Raw genomic sequence first — 17,319 nt, 5'->3', positions numbered from 1 at the left:
AGAAAACCCAAAGATGTCACCCCCAAATGACTGGACTCATACAGCAATTCAGTAATGTGGCAGGATATACAATCAATGCATAGAAATCAGGTGCATTTTATTATTACTATTATTATGTTATGTTAAACAACATACATTACATCATTAATTTTTGATGTACTGTTCTATGATTTATTGTTTGCGTATAACACCCAGTGCTCCATGCAGTACATGCCCTCTTTAATACCCATCACCAGGCTAACCCATCCCCCCAACCCCCTCCCCTCTAGAACCCTCAGTTTGCTTTACAAAGTCCATAGTCTCTCATGATTCGTCTCCCCCTCCGATATCCGCCCCTTCATTTTATCCTTCCAACTATCTTCTTTTTTTTTAATATATAATGTATTATTTGTTTCAGAGGTACAGATCTGTGATTCAACATTATTACACAATTCTCAGCACTCAATATAGCACATATCCTCCCCAATGTCTATCACCCAGCCACCCCATTCCTCCAACCCCCCACCACTCCAGCAACATTCAGTTTGTTTCCTGAGATTAAGAATTCCTCATATCAGTGAGGTCATATGATACATGTCTTTCTCTGATTGACTTATTTTGCTAGCATAACACGGTCCAGTTGCATCCACGTCATTGCAAATGGCAAGATTTCATTCTTTTTGATGGCTGCATAATATTCCATTGTATATATATACCAAATCTTCTTTGTCCATTCGTCTGTCGATGGACATCTTGACTCTTTCCATAGTTTGGCTAGTGTGGACATTGCTGCTGTAAACATCAGGGTGAAAGTACCTCTTCAGATCACTACATGTGTATCTTTGGGGTAAATACCCAGTAGTGCAATTGCTGGATCATAGGGTAGCTCTATTTTCAAATTTTTGAGGAACCTCCATACTGTTTTCCAGAGTGGCTACACCAGCTTGCATTCCCACAAACAGTGTAGGAGGATTCCCCTTTCTACACATCCCCGCCAACATCTGTCATTTCCTGACTTGTTGATTTTAGCCATTCTGACTGGTGTGAGGTGGTACCTCATTGAGGTTTTGATTTGGATTTCCCTGATGCCGAGCGATGTTGAGCACTTTTTCATGTGTCTGTTGGCCATTTGGATGTCTTCTTTGGAACAATGTCTGTTCATGTCTTCTGCCCATTTCTTGATTGGATTATTTGTTCTTTGGGGGTTGGGTTTGATAAGTTCTTTATAGATTTTGGATACTAGCCCTTTATCTGATATATCATTTCCAAATATCTTCTCCCATTCTGTAAGTTGTCTTTTGGTTTTGCTGAATGTTTCTTTGCTGTGCAAAAGCTTTTTATCTTGATGAGGTCCCAATAGTTCATTTTTGCCCTGGCTTCCTTTGCCTTTGGCAATGTTTCTAGGAAGAAGTTGCTATGGCTGAGGTTGAAGAGTTTGCTGCCTGCGTTCTCCTTTAGGATGTTGATGGACTCCTTCTCACATTTAGGTCTTTCAACCATTTGGAGTCTATTTTTGTGTGTGGTGTAAGGAAATGGTCCAGTTTCATTCTTCTGCATGTGGCTGTCCAATTTTCCCAACACCATTTGTTGAAGAGACTGCCTTTCTTCCATTGGACATTCTTTCCTGCTTTGTCAAAGATTAATTGACCATATAGTTGAGGGTTCAATTCTAGTCTCTCTATTCTATTCCATCAATCAATGTGTCTGTTTTTGTGCCAGTACCATACTGTCTTCATGATGACAGCTTTGTAATAGAGCTTGAAGTTTAGAATCGTGATGTCACTAGCTTTGATTTTCTTTATCAACATTCCTCTGACTCTTTGGGGTCTTTTCTGGTTCCATACAAATTTTAGGATTATTTGTTCCATTTCTTTGAAAAAAGTGGTTGGTATTTTGATAGAGATTGCATTAAATGTGTAGATTGCTCTAGTAGCATTGACATCTTCACAATATTTGTTCTTCCAATCCATAAGCATGGAACGTTTTTCCAATTCCTTCTGTCTTCCTCAAATTCTTTCATGAATATTTTATAGTTTTCTGAGTACAGATTGTTTGCCTCTTTGGTTAGATTTATTCCTAGGTATCTTCTGGGTTTGGGTGCAATTGTAAATGGGATTAACTCCTTAATTTCTCTTTCTTCTGTCTTGTTGTTGGTGTATAGGAATGCCACTGATTTCTGTGCATTGATTTTATATGCTGCCACTTGACTGAATTCCTGTATGAGTTCTAGCAGTTTTGGGGTGGAGTCTTTTGGGTTTTCCACATAAAGTGTCATATCATCTGCAAAGAGTGAGAGTTTGACTTCCTTGCCGATTGAGATGTCTTTTATTTCTTTTTGTTGTCTGATTGCTGTGGCTAGGACTTCTAATACTATGTTGAATAGCAGTGGTGATATTGGACATCCCTGCCGTGCTCCTGACCTTAAGGGGAAACCTCTCAGTTTTCTCCCATTGAGAATGATATTCGCTGTGGGTTTTTCATTGATGTCTTTTATGATATTGAGGTATATACCCACTATTCCTATACTCTGAAGAGTTTTAATCAAGAAAGGATGCTTTACTTTGTTGAATGCTTTTTCTGCATCTATTAAGAAGATCATATGGTTCTTGTTCTTGCTTTTATTAATGTATTGTATCACATTGATTGGTTTGCGGATGTTGAACCAACCTTGCAGCCCAGGGATAAATCCCACTTGGTCGTGGGGAATAAGCATTTTAATGTACTGTTGGATCCTATTGGCTAGTATTTTGGTGAGAATTTTTGCACCATGTTCATCAAGATTTTTGGTCTGTAATTCTCCTTTTTGATGGGGTCTTTGGTTTTGGGATCAAGGTAATATTGGCTTCATAAAACGAGTTTGGAAGTTTTCCTTCCATTTCTGTTTTTTGGAATAGTTTCAGAAGAATAGGTATTAATTTTTCTTTAAATGTTTGGTAGATTTCCCCTGGGAAGCCATCTGGCCATGGGCTTCTATTTGTTGGGAGATTTTTGATGACTGCTTCGAGTTCCTTCATGGTTATAGGTCTTTTCAGGTTTTCTATTTTTTCCTGGTTCAGTTTTGGTAGTCTTTTTTAAAAGGACTTTATTTCTTTATTTGAGAGAGAGAGAGCACATGCACAAGCAGGGCATGAGGGGCAAGGGGAGATGAACAAGCAGACTCCCTGCTGAGCAGGGAGTCCAGTGTGGTGCTGGATCCCAGGACCCTGAGATCATGACCTGAGCTGAAGGCAGATGCTTAACTGACTGAGCCACCCAGGCACCTCTAATTTCTTGAGTGAAATACAGTATCAGAGGGTTATATGGTTTGTAAGAAGTTTTTTTATTAGCAAATTGATATTCTAGGTTTTTTGGTTTACTGAAAGTTTAGTAGATGGTACAGATAATTGCCATATATTCTTTCCCTTTCCCCTATTATTAACAACTTGTATTAGTGTGGTACATTTGTTACAACTGAAGAACTAATTTCATACATTACTATTAACTATAGCCTATAGTTTACATTAGGATTCACTCATTCTATTCTATGAATTTTGACAAATGCATAAGGTCTTGTACCTCCCACTACAGCATCGTACTGAATAGTTTCAGTGCCCTAAAACCCTTTGTGTTCTGACTATTCGTCCTTTCCTCTCCTTTAGCCCCTGGCAATCATGAATCTTTTTATTTCTTCCATAGTTTTTCCTTTTCCAGAATGTCATATAGCTGGAATCATATAGAATGTAGCTTTTTCAGACTATTTGTTTTCACTTAGTACTAAACATTGAAAATTCCTTCCTGTCTTTTCATGGCTTGATTGTTCAGTTTTTTTGTTGCTGTATAATATTCCATAAACTTTTCCATAAGTTTTTGGTGATTATGAAAAAAGCTGCTACAAACATTCACTTGCAGGTTTTTGTGTAAAGTTAAGTTTTGAAATCAGTTGGGTAAATCATGAGAAACACAATTGTCAGATTGTATGGTAAGACTGTGTTTAGTTCTGTAACAAACCACCAAACTGTCTTTTCAAGTAGATGTACTATTTTGCATTCCCACCAGCAATGAATGACAGTTCTTGTATCTCACCAGCATTTGGCATTGTCAGTATTTTGAATTGTAGCCATTCTAATAGGTGTGTAGTGCTATATACTTACTGTTTTAATTGCTACATTTTGAAAGTATGCCTATTTATCCTTTTTCTAATTGTCCTAATAAAATTTATTTTCAATCTTTGTAGTTGGAATATTAATTTTACCCATTATCAATCCTTTGTACCTCAGCATACTTAACAAGGGAGGGTGCTTATGTATGTGAAGAATAGAAAATGGAATCTGGGGTAAGTAAAAAAGAAAAAGCATGGATATAATGAGGATGAAAAGCAATTACATTTGCTAAGAATAGCTAAAATAATACTAGAATTTGTTACATTTTTCATATTTAATCTTTAAAATCTTATAAAGAAAAACGTATATTAGCTCAAATTTCACAGAAACAGAAATTGGGTGCCACTGACATTAAATGATGGAAAGAATTTCTTGAAAAAATGGAGCTGAACTATGGATAACATCCTTAATGACTTAATTCTTTGAAGTTTGGCCATTTTCTATGATTACACTGTAGCAATAGTCTAAACTCAAACCGAGATGGCACCAGAAACTCAAGGCCACAAGCTTCCCAGTCAGTTCTCAACGAACTGTCACTAGAAGCCCTCAATGGCAACTCACTCGGGACTCCTCTCACTCTAGAGAGCTTCTTCTTTCCTTTCTGCTCTCACCTTCACTTAATAAACTTTCACTTCACTTCAAAAAAAAAAAAAAGAAGAAGAAGAAAGTAAAGAAAAAAAATGGATCTGAAATGAATGCCTAGTTTTCAGATTCAGCTCCCTCCCCACTATGGAGTTTCCTCAGGAAGTTAAAAATAGAGCTACTCTACAACCCAGCAATTGCACTCACTACTAGGCATTTACCCCAAAGATACAGATTTAGTGAAAAGAAGGGGCACATGCACCCCAATGTTCATAACAGCAATGTCCACAATAGCCAAACTGTGGAAGGAGCTGAGATGCCCTTCAACAAATGAATGTATAAAAAAGATGTGGTTCATATATACAGTGGAATATTACTCAACCATCAGAAAGGATGGATACCCACCATTTGCATCTACATGGATAGAACTAGAGGGTATTTTGTTAAGTGAAATAAGTCAAGCAGAGAAAGACAATTATCATCTGGTTTCACTCATATGTGGAATATAAGGATTAGTGCAGAGGACAATAGGGGAAGGGAGGGAAAACTGAATGGGAAGAAATCAGAGATGGAGACCAACCATGAGAGACTCTGGATTCTGGGAAACAAACTGAGGATTATAGAAGGGAGAGGGGTGTGGAGATGGGGTAACTGTCTGATGGGCATTAAGGAGGACACTTGATGTGATGAGCACTCGGTGTTATACACAACTGATGAATTATTGAACACTACATCTGAAACTAATGATGTACTATCAGTTGGCTAATTGAATTTAAATTAAAAAATAAAGTTAAATGAGAAAAAATAGTATTAAAATAATCTTGGGGCACCTGGGTGGCTCAGTCATTAGGCATCTGCCTTCAGCTCAAGTCTTGATCCCAGGGTCCTGGGATGGAGCCCCGCATCAGGCTCACTGCTCTGCGGGAAGCCTGCTTCTCCCTCTCCCACTCCCCCTGCTTGTGTTCCTTCTCTCTCTGTGTCAAATAAATAAAATCTTTAAAAAAATCTTAATGAATTGAAGACTTAAGAGGGATTACTGAATTTATGAATTAATGAAGCACTTTTTTCTCTCCCATCTCTCAGTGTCTTCTGATGTAATAACTATTTACCACTTAACAAATATAACACCATAGAATTGACCTATAGAGGATTAATCTGCATTTCTGCAAAAGTACATGGTTCATTTTCTACGGCTCCAAATTTACCTAAAGGAAGAATGTTTTCAGTTGCTATTCAAAGAAAGGTTGTCTGTACAAATGTAGGGACCCGAAGGGGTACGTGCACCCCAATGTTTATAGCAGCAATGTCCACAATAGCCAAACTGTGGAAAGAGCCAAGATGTCCATCGACGGACGAATGGATAAAGAAGATGTGGTATATATACACGATGGCATATTATGCAGCCATCAAAAGGAATGAGATCTTGTCATTTGCAACTACGTGGATGGAACTGGAGGGTGTTATGCTGAGTGAAATAAGTCAATCAGAGAAAGACATGTATCATATGACCTCACTGATATGAGGAATTCTTAATCTCAGGAACAAACTGAGGGTTGCTGGAGTGGTTGGGGGTGGGAGGGATGGGGTGGGTGGGTAATGGACATTGGGGAAGATATGTGCTACAGTGAGCGCTGTGAATTGTGTAAGACTGTTGAATCACAGATCTGTACTTCTGAAGCGAATGACGCAACATATTTTAAGAAAAAAGAAAAAGAAGAAGATAGCAGGAGAGGAAGAATGAAGGGGAGTAAGTCAGAGAGGGAGACGAACCAGGAGAGATGATGGACTCTGAAAAACAAACTGAGGGTTCTAGAGGGGAGGAGGGTGGGGGGATGGGTTCGCCTGGTGATGGGTATTGAGGAGGGCACATTCTGCATGGAGCACTGGGTGTTATGAACAAACAATGAATCATGGAACAGTACACCAAAACAAATGATGTAATATATGGTGATTAACATAACAATAAAAAATTTAAAAAAAACATAACAAAGAAAGGATGTCTGGATTTTCTAAATATTTGAGCCTATTTAAGTATTCCCTTTGAAGTGTTTTGATATTTTAGTATCTTTTAAGTATCTTTCAAATGTATGCACACCTAACCCTTCTATAAACTCCACCAATGGACAGTTTAAACAATGTAATAAAAATCACTAATTCTTGTGAGAACACTGAAAGTGAGCAGAGTATGTAATATTAACCAGACATTTGGGATCAAATATACATTAATTACAATCAGAGAAATAGTATGAGGTAATAACTGGAATTGTAACCAGCATAAAGGGTCACTCCAGGTGGTATGTAAAGTTATTTCTATAAGATGTTTTTCAGGAACCCAACTCAGAAGAACCACATGAAAAGGCAAAGCACCAACACCTTTAGAAGAGGACATGACATGCACAGATATGAAATCTAACACAAAACAAGTTTGAAACAGGTCAGACTTGAATCATGTGCTGAAGCCCCTTGAGACTGCTCTACAATTAACTTTAGTGCATTATAATACTAAAATCTCCTCTCAGGGTTAGAGCTTAGGCCATTTTTTGAACTTGTGATATATGCTAAGCATGCACAGTAAACCTAGAATGCCTAAGTAATAGGATATATATAAGTTCCCTAGTGTATATGCAATCTTTTGGACTCTGACTCCTCTGCATACTGAATAAAAGCTAACTGCACTATCCCCAGGACAGACACTACTTTAGGAAATATCTCCAGTGTTCCGCTTATTTACTGTAAGTAAACAAAAGCTTCCACACCAGACTGAGTGTACGCCTTGGATGTACTATTGGCTTACACTCACTGAGGAAAGGTACCCACTGAGTCCAGTAACAGAATGGGTGGACACAAAGAAGAAATAAACACCAGCGGTATTTAGGCACTCTGGCATTATTCATGTGTGAATGTTACAATTGGTTTCACATTTTTGACAAAAGTAGTGCTGATGCACATTTCAATGTAATTGGCATTGGCAGTTGCTGAATGCATTTTTCATATTATCCATGGTATAACCTGGAATAACGGCACCCATGTAGCCCTGAGCAGATGTGGATGACTTAGACTTTCAGAATCCTTCCCTTGACACACCAGGATCCCCTTGACATCTTGCCAAAACCCTTTTAAAGGCCCCAGTTACATCTGTGTTCCTCAAGCTGTAGATGAGAGGATTTAACAAAGGAGTGAGAATGGTGTAAAAGGCAGAGAAGACCTTGTCTTTGATCGGTGTGTGGTAGGGTCGGGGAAGCATATATGTGTATAGGGCAGCCCCGTAAAACAACGTCACCACCATTATGTGTGATGAGCAGGTGGCAAAGGCCTTCTTCTTCCCTTCTGCTGACCTCATCTGGTGCACTGTGATGAGAATCCGGGCGTAGGAAGCAATCACCACAGAGAAGGGGATCAGCAGCATCATGACACAGCATGTGTACATGATCATTTCATAGGCAGCTTTGTCACCACAGGCCAGCCTCAGCATGGTGGGCGCTTCACAGAAGAAGTGATTGATCTTGTGGGAACTGCAGAACGGGAGACTCATGGTGATAGGGGTGAGGAGGAAGCTGTCCAAAGCACCACCAAACCAAGAGCTGGCCAAGATCATCCCACAGACCCGGTGGCTCATAAGGACAGGATAGCGAAGGAGGTTGCATATGGCCACATAGCAGTCATAAGCCATGAGTCCCAGCAGGAAAAATTCAGCCCCCACAAAGCCCATGTAGAGAAAGTACTGGGCTGTACAGGCAATGAAGGAAATGGTCCCCTTGCCCACAAGATAATCGACCAACATCTTGGGCACAATGGTAGAGATGTACATCATGTCAATAAAGGAGAGGTGGCTGAGCAGGAAGTACATGGGGGTGTGGAGGTGAGGGTCTATGTGGATCAGGAAGATCATAACCCCGTTAGCTATCATGGCCATGAAGAAGATGGCACAGATGATGCTGAAAAGGAAGCTTGAGGCTGCACTTTGAGTGAAGAGCCCTGTGAGGGTGAAGTCACTTGAAAAGGTTTTATTGTCTCCATCCATGGTGTTGAGTTGGACCTGGGAGTATAAGGAAATAAGTGGGGGTGTTATTGAAAATTCCAGTGTATAATATGTCTGCAGAAGTATTATTAAATTAAAATTATTTACATAACTAATATTAAGTATTTAGTATGTGTGTCTATGTTGTAGGGTATATTTGCAACTTTTTCGTTCTTGGATATTTCTTCTTGTTGAAGAATAATTCGAAAGTTGAGTCTCCGTGGCATGAAGATGAATGAACATTTGGCAACTGATGATTGGTTTAAGGGAGTTTAGTTATTATTGCAGAACATGTGAGCCCCAGAGAGGCTTCTTCATCTGGAGTTGACTTCCTTTATCTGAAACATGGATATGACTGCAAAACAGTCGAGTTAGTTCAAATAACCAAACAATTTATTAAGATATTTTGTTGAGTGGGGAATTTTTGTCACAACTATAAAAGTCATCAGCTTCAACTAGAAATAACTATTAAATTGTTGACACAGCTGAAAATTATGAGCTATAGTAAATTGGATTACAACATTGTCCATTTGATCATTAATCAACCTTATTTGTTTCTTCACTCATTTGTTGATTTTTTTAATCATTCACACTCCAACCTTTGTTTATGGAGAGTTTCCTGTGTTCCACACACTATGGATACTATTGTAAACAAAAGAGGAGATGTCCCATGTGACTTATGGCTTTACTTGTGAGATAAAGAGAGTAAGCAAGTTAAGGACAATGATCCCTAAGGCAGAAATGGGCTAATGTTCAGGATAGTTCAAGCAGAGCCTTGTGACTGAGAGGGCAGTGAGTTGCCAGAGGTCAGATTTTAAGGCATGTATGCCAAGGTAAGGAAGTCAAAATTATTTTCTAAATATTATCAGCAGAATTAAGATATAGTTGACAACTTGTAATATTTTTTGAGAATTAAACCTTCACTCTTTATTTGTTGTTGTTGTTGTTGTTGTTCCTTTTTGTATACTTGAGATAATGATTTTTTTCCACTTGATTTTGCATTTTTGTGGACTTTGAAAGATTTACAAGAGGGAAACTCCCATCCAGGTAATTCTGGGGCAGTCTAGGTTGTGCCTCCTGTCCCAGGATCCCAATTGTTTTAGCATGTGTCCTTCCCCCTTTTGCTTTACTCTCAAGAGCATCCTGATATGGTCAGTCATAAGCCTTAGGCATGATACCTAAATAAAGTACATGAAGTACTACGTAGGTTAAAAGGCAAAAGGATATCCTGCAAGGTCTCAGAGAGTATAAGGACATCCACCCTAGTGGTAGTATATTTGCATCTTTTATATAGAATGAAAATAAGAGAATCCTCCCCCAAAATTCTTCACTAGTTTTGCCATTATTCCAAGGCCAAATATAATTTTTGAATTATTGGAAAATTATATTACCCATTGCATGCACTGAGCTATTATACCATGGAAAGAAGCAGGTGATGCAGCTATACATGTGTGGAATTAGGAGGCAGTGTCCTGGGCCAGGAACAGCAGTTTGGAGTAAGGGGTCTTTATGGTGTTAGTTCTACTGTCCTTATTAAAGGTTATCACAGAAACCCTATGTGTTGCTGTAATGATTAAATATCATATTATTTATGCAGATGCTAATATATATTTAATTACATATTAATTATATAGTTAAATATATTTAATTGCTAATCTAGCATAAGCTACTATGGTAGGGGGATTATTCTGGTGTTATGAATACTCACTCTTTGTTGCTGTGGCAACATTTCATTTCTTAGTTACAACCCATGGAACACATACTACCCAATCCTTCCATGCACTGTCTTCCAAATTACTTAAAATGATAGATTTTCAGAACATTCTTCTTGATCACACTAATGATTGTCATTTGTGGGAATTCTCAGTGAGAGGTTGGGACTTGGGCAAACTAGTTTCTAGAAAAACTCATTCCAGAAAGGTTATCATTTCTAAATTTCACTTTCAGATTAATCACTGAGGAATAAGACACTAGGTAATAGTTACCATTGCATGAACAACCAGAACAGTAAAAAAATAATTTGAAGGTGTCTACAAACCCCACATAGCCTGGCTCAAATTTATTTTTTTCCTTTTTATTTACTTTTATTGAGTTTTTTAAAAAATTTAATTCCAGTTAGTAATATACTTTGAAGCTGAAAAAATAATTCCCTCTCAACAACGTTGACAATTAAAAAGATGGACACTAGTCATTACCTGGTTGGGAAAGATCTGTCCAGTTTTGCCCACCAAATTACAGGAGGCTGATAAGAAATGATTCACTCAGACAAAGGACTGGCTTCCTCTCTCTGAGTCATTATCTACTCTGGGGTAGATTCTGCTTTCCCATCTTCATCCCCACACCCCAGAAATAATTTCCTCATGTAATTATTTAGAAGAGGAGTAGAGTTTTGCCAAAATGCCTACAAGAGAGGTGTTTAGAGGAACAGTCTCAACAGAGTGAATTGGAGACCTGACTTAGGAAAGTGGGAAACATGAACAAGTGATGGAAAATATAAGTAAGCTAACTAGAAATCTAATATTTTCTCTTTTTCCTAATCTTTCAACAAAAAATAAAACATAATTGTACAGTTTTGCTTGTTAATTTTAGACAGACTAAATGGATTGTGTGTTGAAGAGTGGGGAGGAGATGGTTGTTTATTTGGCTTCTGTCTGTCCAGAGTGGGGATCCTCTAGAAAGAGGTACCAGCATATTTACTAAGTTCCTAGTGATGAGCTAGAATCAGAAGGAGCCCACAGAAAAGCCAAGGAGACCAAGTAAAGCTAGGGACTTTTAAGGAGAGGAGAAACACATAGATTAATACACTACTCCCTGAAAGGGAAAAAGAAAGTTACCCAGAACACCTAAAACCAGATGTGAGAAATTATAGGAGAGGCAGGGAAGAACAGTGCTGGTGATATGAAATTGTATCACAACTGTGGGTAATAAAATTTGAGTAGCTCCCTAGAAACATACAAGGACAGAGATTAAATGATAAGAAACAAAGTAATAGATATGGGATAATGGCAATACAAAATTAAAGTATAAATAATCAGTGGCTTTGAAAAGAGTGCTTCCACAAATGTAAGAGAATTATTAACAAGTTGAAAAGAAGAAAACTGTTGGGAAAGGAACAAACAGACTGTGTGTATGGATGTTTTCCATAATAAATGATACATACACTTATGTATGTCCTGGCAAATTATCTGAGGTGAAAGCAATATGAAAAAGGAAGGAGAAGAGGAAGAAGGAGAAGAGAGGAAGGAAGGAAGGAAAAAAGAAGGAAGGAAGGGAGAAAGAGAGGAAAGACAAGCAGGAAGTAAAGAAGTAAAAAAAGAAAATCTAGAAGCATACAGACAGAATAAAAGAAAGGAGAAAAACAGTCACTTACAACAAAATAAAATTCAGACTGGCCACAAATGTCTTTTTGATAATGTTAAAAGCCAAATAAAAGGGAAGAAATGTCCACAACAGAAGACATGTGATGTTGGAGTTAAAAGTGAGTGTTCCAGAGAGAGACAATTATCACATGAACTCACTGAAATGAGGAATTTGAGAAACAAGACAGAGGATCATAGGGGAAGGGAGGGGAAAATGAAACGAGAGAAAACCAGAGAGAGAGACAAAAACTGTGAGAGACTCTTAATCTCAGGAAACAAACTGAGGGTTGCTGGAGTGTTGGGGGGTGGGAGGGATGGGGTGGCTGGGTGATGGACACTGGGGAGGGTATGTACTATGGTGAGCACTGTGATTGTGTAAGACTGATGAGTCACAGACCTGTATCCCTGAAAGAAATAATACATTACATGTTAATTAAAAAAAAAAAAGTGAGTGTTCCAGAGCCAGAGTTTTCTTGGGTTTGGTTCTTTCTTCAGTACCCAGATGTGTGACCACTGTCAATTTACTTAACTTGTTTTTGCCTTAGTTTTCCCATCTGCTCTGTAATGCCAGAAATGACACAGGTCTCCAGGACTATACCAGTTAATAAACATAAATTTCTTAGACCATGCATAGAATGTGCTAAGTGCTTAATAAGGGTTATTGTCAATATTATTAGGTATATATGAGTTGTCAGTAATATGTCAATGACCAAGGAAGACATTCTGAGGTATGTTGTGAGAAATAAATGCTAAGCTAGATCCAGATATTTCTGTAGATGAAAAAAATTGAGAAGTAGGAATAAAGCAGAAACTGTGTAATGTTACTAATAATGACCACTGAAATCAGTTTAAGTATATTTGTTTAGAGTGTAAATATGATTGCAATATTGCATATAATTAAAAATAACTTAGGAACAATTTTATATTATATATATATATGAAGGTCAAAAAATTGAATACAAATTATCTACATATAAAACAGATTTCATTTACATTGAAATTTAGGGAACACCAGAAAGTAGCTTGCATTAATTCATTTTTTTATTCATTCAACTATGTATTGTGATCCATTGGTTTAGGAGCTGAAGATACATTGACAGTGTTCTCTCTAGGAACAAATATTCTAGCTGAAGGAACCAGTGATAAATGAATATACAATCACCAAAAGTCTAACATTTTTCTTTCAATTAATGAGTGAGGACAGATAGATTTTTTTAAACTCATGACTCAAAAAGAAAACAAACCAGAGGCAGAGTTCCATCCCAGGACCCCAGAATTGTAACCTGAGCCGAAGGCAGACACTTAACCAACTGAACCACCCAGGTGCCCCTTAGGATTTTCAATATGAAAAAGTGAGTTCATGCACTCTCATGCACTGCTAGTGTGAGTGAAAATTAAAATAATTTTTCTAGATGTTTTTGGCAATATTTATTGATAACAAATATCTACACTTTAGCTACTTTTATAAATTTATTCTTAGGAAAAAATAGTTTGAAAATGTGAGTGTATGCAAAGATACTAATGAACCATTGCTTTTGATAGTAAAAATAAACTGGAAACAATCTAAATAATCAACATTACCAGATTAACAAAATTAAACTTTATGCAACTTACCTTGCACCTGTTGATAATAGTGATGTAGTTTAGTTTTTTTGGTCATGTAAATATGTGCATAATATATTTTTGACTAAAAAATATTACTACTCATTCACAGAAATATATATGCATAGAAATATAATCACCTATACTTAGTTCAGCAGTTTTAGTACTGAGATAGGAAAGAATAAGCCCAAGGGAAGAAACTTGGCTCAAGAGAAAGTAATTGGAGCCTCTGCAGAACAGAATGGCACTTGAGGAATCAGGAAAACACTTTACCAGAGCATCCTAGAATCTGGTTTATCTTACTTACTGTATATTATAAACTTTATATTTAATCCTTTTCCAAATAAAATGTACTAGACCCTGATGGTAATCAAAGTTTCATAAAGACACCTTCAATCTCTCCTTGATGCTCTCAAACTTCAGACCAGGGAGAACACCATCCCCTATCCCCATGGTAGTTTTTCAACTTGTTTCCTCAACTTGTAGCAGTCTCCCTGGGGGTTTTATTTGCTGTTTCTGTCTTCCCAACTACAATGTGACCTATTTGAGGGTAGAGCCATCCTCTGAATAGCCTTTATTTTTGCAGCCATTAGAACAGTTTTGTATATAATAGACAGTCTATATATCAATAGATTACTCCTGAATCTATTATTAGATTAATTAATTAAATTTAATAAAAATAAATTTAATTTACTAAAAATAAATTTAGTTAATTAAGTTAATTAATAACTTAATATTTTACCATTTCAAATGTATACATGAAGGGACAGAAGGTGTAAATATTTGCTTTTGCTATCCCCTGTAAAGTCACTCTGTACCAAAAGGCTAACTTGAAAGACCTCTTGAGTCAGAACAACATGGGGTCTCTGGGGAAAAAAAAGAAAGCTAATGACATCAGTCAGAGAGGTGATGGTGTCAGCTATTTGTCCCCTTAACCACATAATGTGCATCACCCCTGTACTTTAAACACAGCCTCACAACATCTAACCAACCAGCAGCCACAGCCATTAATAAAGAGCATTCCCATCTTTTGGATACTGCTTCTTGATGTGTCCAAAGTGGGCCACAAAATGCAATAAATAAAATCATTTATGAAATAGTTATTGGCTTTAATCACAATGCTACCAGAATGATATACCATTTGGTTGTCTGTGGCCTAAGCACTTGTGGAAGAAAGTGATATTTGTTTTATACAAGTGAGTGGATATTTTGTAGTTAAAGCAACAGGAAATTTGCAGACTTCTCTCAATGTTCCTGTGATTATTATTATTACTATACCTATATGCCTATATTATACCATATCTATATACTATTCTATACCTAAATCCATTATTATACCCAACTGCTGACCCCATTTTAGTGTATTTCATTTTTACCTGAGAAATCTATCTTTATGTGTAATAAATGAAAAATATGTCAGTATTTAGAAATAGCTCAATAATAACCCATGTTTTTAGGTTTGACAACTAGGTGTTAGTCTACACTTTGGGCATTATTAATTCAGTCAAAATTATTTGCCTCTGGACTCCTGGGTTGTGCTTCATTGATTTCCAATCTACTCTTCTTAAGTAAAGCATTCCAATTCCTTACGCCTCCACCAAAATTTCTCCTTTCTAAACCTATTCAATTTAATCCTTCTGTCATCTTACCTAAGTCCGCATGTTTTAAACTTATATCAAGTATGTGAGAAATGAACACACACAAAATATCTGAATTATTGCAAATCATTGACCTTTCTTATCCATTCTCCCACCCCTAGCCCACCCTGGCCCCCATGCACATCATTTAAGAGAGCCAAATGGTTTTCTTACCATTTGAAGAACGGGGGTGAAGAAGTTGATGACAGCAGATCATCTTTAAGTATAATATACCTAGAAAAAGGTATATTGGTCAAAGGCAAAACTAGTTATGGACAACTTCACAAGAGATAAGACCTTAGAAACTTAGCAAATAATATGGAACTTCCTTGGTTTCCTTGTGTTCTATCTTCATAGAGGCCTCCTTTCTTCCTTGAAGAGATGGCAGGAGATCCAGATTGAAAGACACAAACCATCAAAAAAGAGATTGTTAGAAGTATTTAAAGATGACCCTCAACTGGAGCCAGGGATTTCACACTTCAGTGCCACAAAAACTTTGGGGCACATGGCACCAGGGAACCAAAGAGAGAGTTTAAATAACCTAGACAGTGTCATCATAACCATTCTGAGATGTCTCACAAAGACATCTCCTTCTCAGAATCCAAAGGAGTATCAATTAAACTGTTCTGATAGGTATTGAACACTTCACTCAAATGTCTAAATTGTAAGGAAATGTTCCAAAGCTAAAATGATTGGGCTGAATTCGCTCCAGTTTTTTTTTTCAATTTTAATAGCTTGAGAACAACTGTTTTCTGGATGTTTCATCACGAGACACTTATGTCTTTCATTCTCTAGAGAACAAATTAGTAATGTTGGGAAGATTGCCAAAGGAAAGAAAGAGAAGTTTTTCATGTGGTCATTTAATTTCTTGTTTCAAGAATAATTGTTAGTTTTAATCCTGTCATTTTTCTCTTTCATTAAACTACTTCTCATATTAACTAAATGCCACCAGGACAACTTATACAATTACCAATTTAATAAAAGCATTGGGGAATTTGATAAGAAAGTATTTTTTTTTAACCTATTGTCAGTGTAATTGATATAAAAACCCAATTTGGTGAAAGTGATTATTATGAAACTTTCTTTAACACGTGGTTAGAAAAAAAGTTGATGAGGGGGGCGGAGCAAGATGGCGGAGGAGTAGGAGACCTGGATTTCACCTGGTCTCAGGAATTCAGCTGAATAGGGATCAAACCATTCTGAACACCTATGAACTCAACAGGAGATTGAGGGGAAGAATAGTGACAGCTCTCTGAACAGAGATGCGACCATTTTCTGGAAGGTAGGATGTGTGGAGAGGTGAATCCAAGGCCATATTCGGGAGGTTAGACAGCGGGGTAGGGGACCTCCGTCGGCCGCTTCTGGCAAGTGATAGAGCCCCAGAGCACAAAATCGGAACTTTTAGAAGTCGGCTCCACTGAGAGACGTCAATCCAGTGGCTAAGCGGGGGGTGGAACCCTCTCAGGACAGTGTGGTCTCGACCCTTGGGGTCACAGAAAAACCAGGGGTGCCTGAGTGCAGCAGAGCTCCCAGATATTGGAGCGGGGAGGCCAGCTGCAGAGACAGAGCTGAGGCGCAGGCTCTCAGCTCGGGGTTGCCATAAACTGTGATCCGAGGCCGAGTCGGGCGACTGCTCCTCCAACAGGGACCCAACAGGTGGCAGATCTGGGGAGACTCCCCTTCCTCCCTGGGGAGGAGCAGTGAGGGAGCACACCACGGGGATCTGCTGGGTTTGGAGACTCCGCGTGGGGTCGGGTGCCAGAGATAGTAACGATCGGTCACAGGCCAGGTGGGCGCGGAGTGCAGCCGGAGACCGGGGAGATGGGAATGATTGCTTTTCTCTGGGGGCGCACTGAGGAGCAGGTGCCTGAGTTCTCGGCTCCTCCAGGTGGAGATTGGGAGGCCACCATTTTCACCCTGGTCCTCCAAAGCTATACCGAGAGCTTGCAGGGGAAAAAAGCTCCTGAGAGCAAACCCAAGCAGCTTGCTTAGCCCGGACCAAC

General features: G+C 38.2%; 1 protein-coding gene across 1 annotated transcript; it reads right to left on the bottom strand.

The window, feature by feature from the left end:
- Positions 1-7,761: 7,761 nt before the first annotated feature.
- On the bottom strand, positions 7,762-8,724 carry OR2T6 (olfactory receptor family 2 subfamily T member 6). The gene has a single exon (XM_028092338.2). It carries the CDS (start codon positions 8,719-8,721, stop codon positions 7,762-7,764), a length of 960 nt encoding a protein of 319 aa, XP_027948139.1. The 5' UTR covers positions 8,722-8,724.
- Between the last annotated feature and the right edge of the window lie 8,595 nt (positions 8,725-17,319).

The sequence above is a fragment of the Eumetopias jubatus genome, unplaced genomic scaffold (assembly GCF_037043125.1).
Source record: "Eumetopias jubatus isolate StellerSeaLion01/CBP00866 unplaced genomic scaffold, mEumJub1_p1.0 scaffold_5, whole genome shotgun sequence".
Lineage (NCBI taxonomy): Eukaryota > Metazoa > Chordata > Mammalia > Carnivora > Otariidae > Eumetopias > Eumetopias jubatus.
Note: the sequence above shows the minus strand (reverse complement) of the source record. Positions and strands in the feature narration are given on the sequence as shown.

Coding starts and splice junctions, on each gene's coding strand:
- OR2T6 (XM_028092338.2), bottom strand. CDS start 8,721: ATGGATGGAGACAATAAAACCTTTTCAAGTGACTTCACCCTCACAGGG.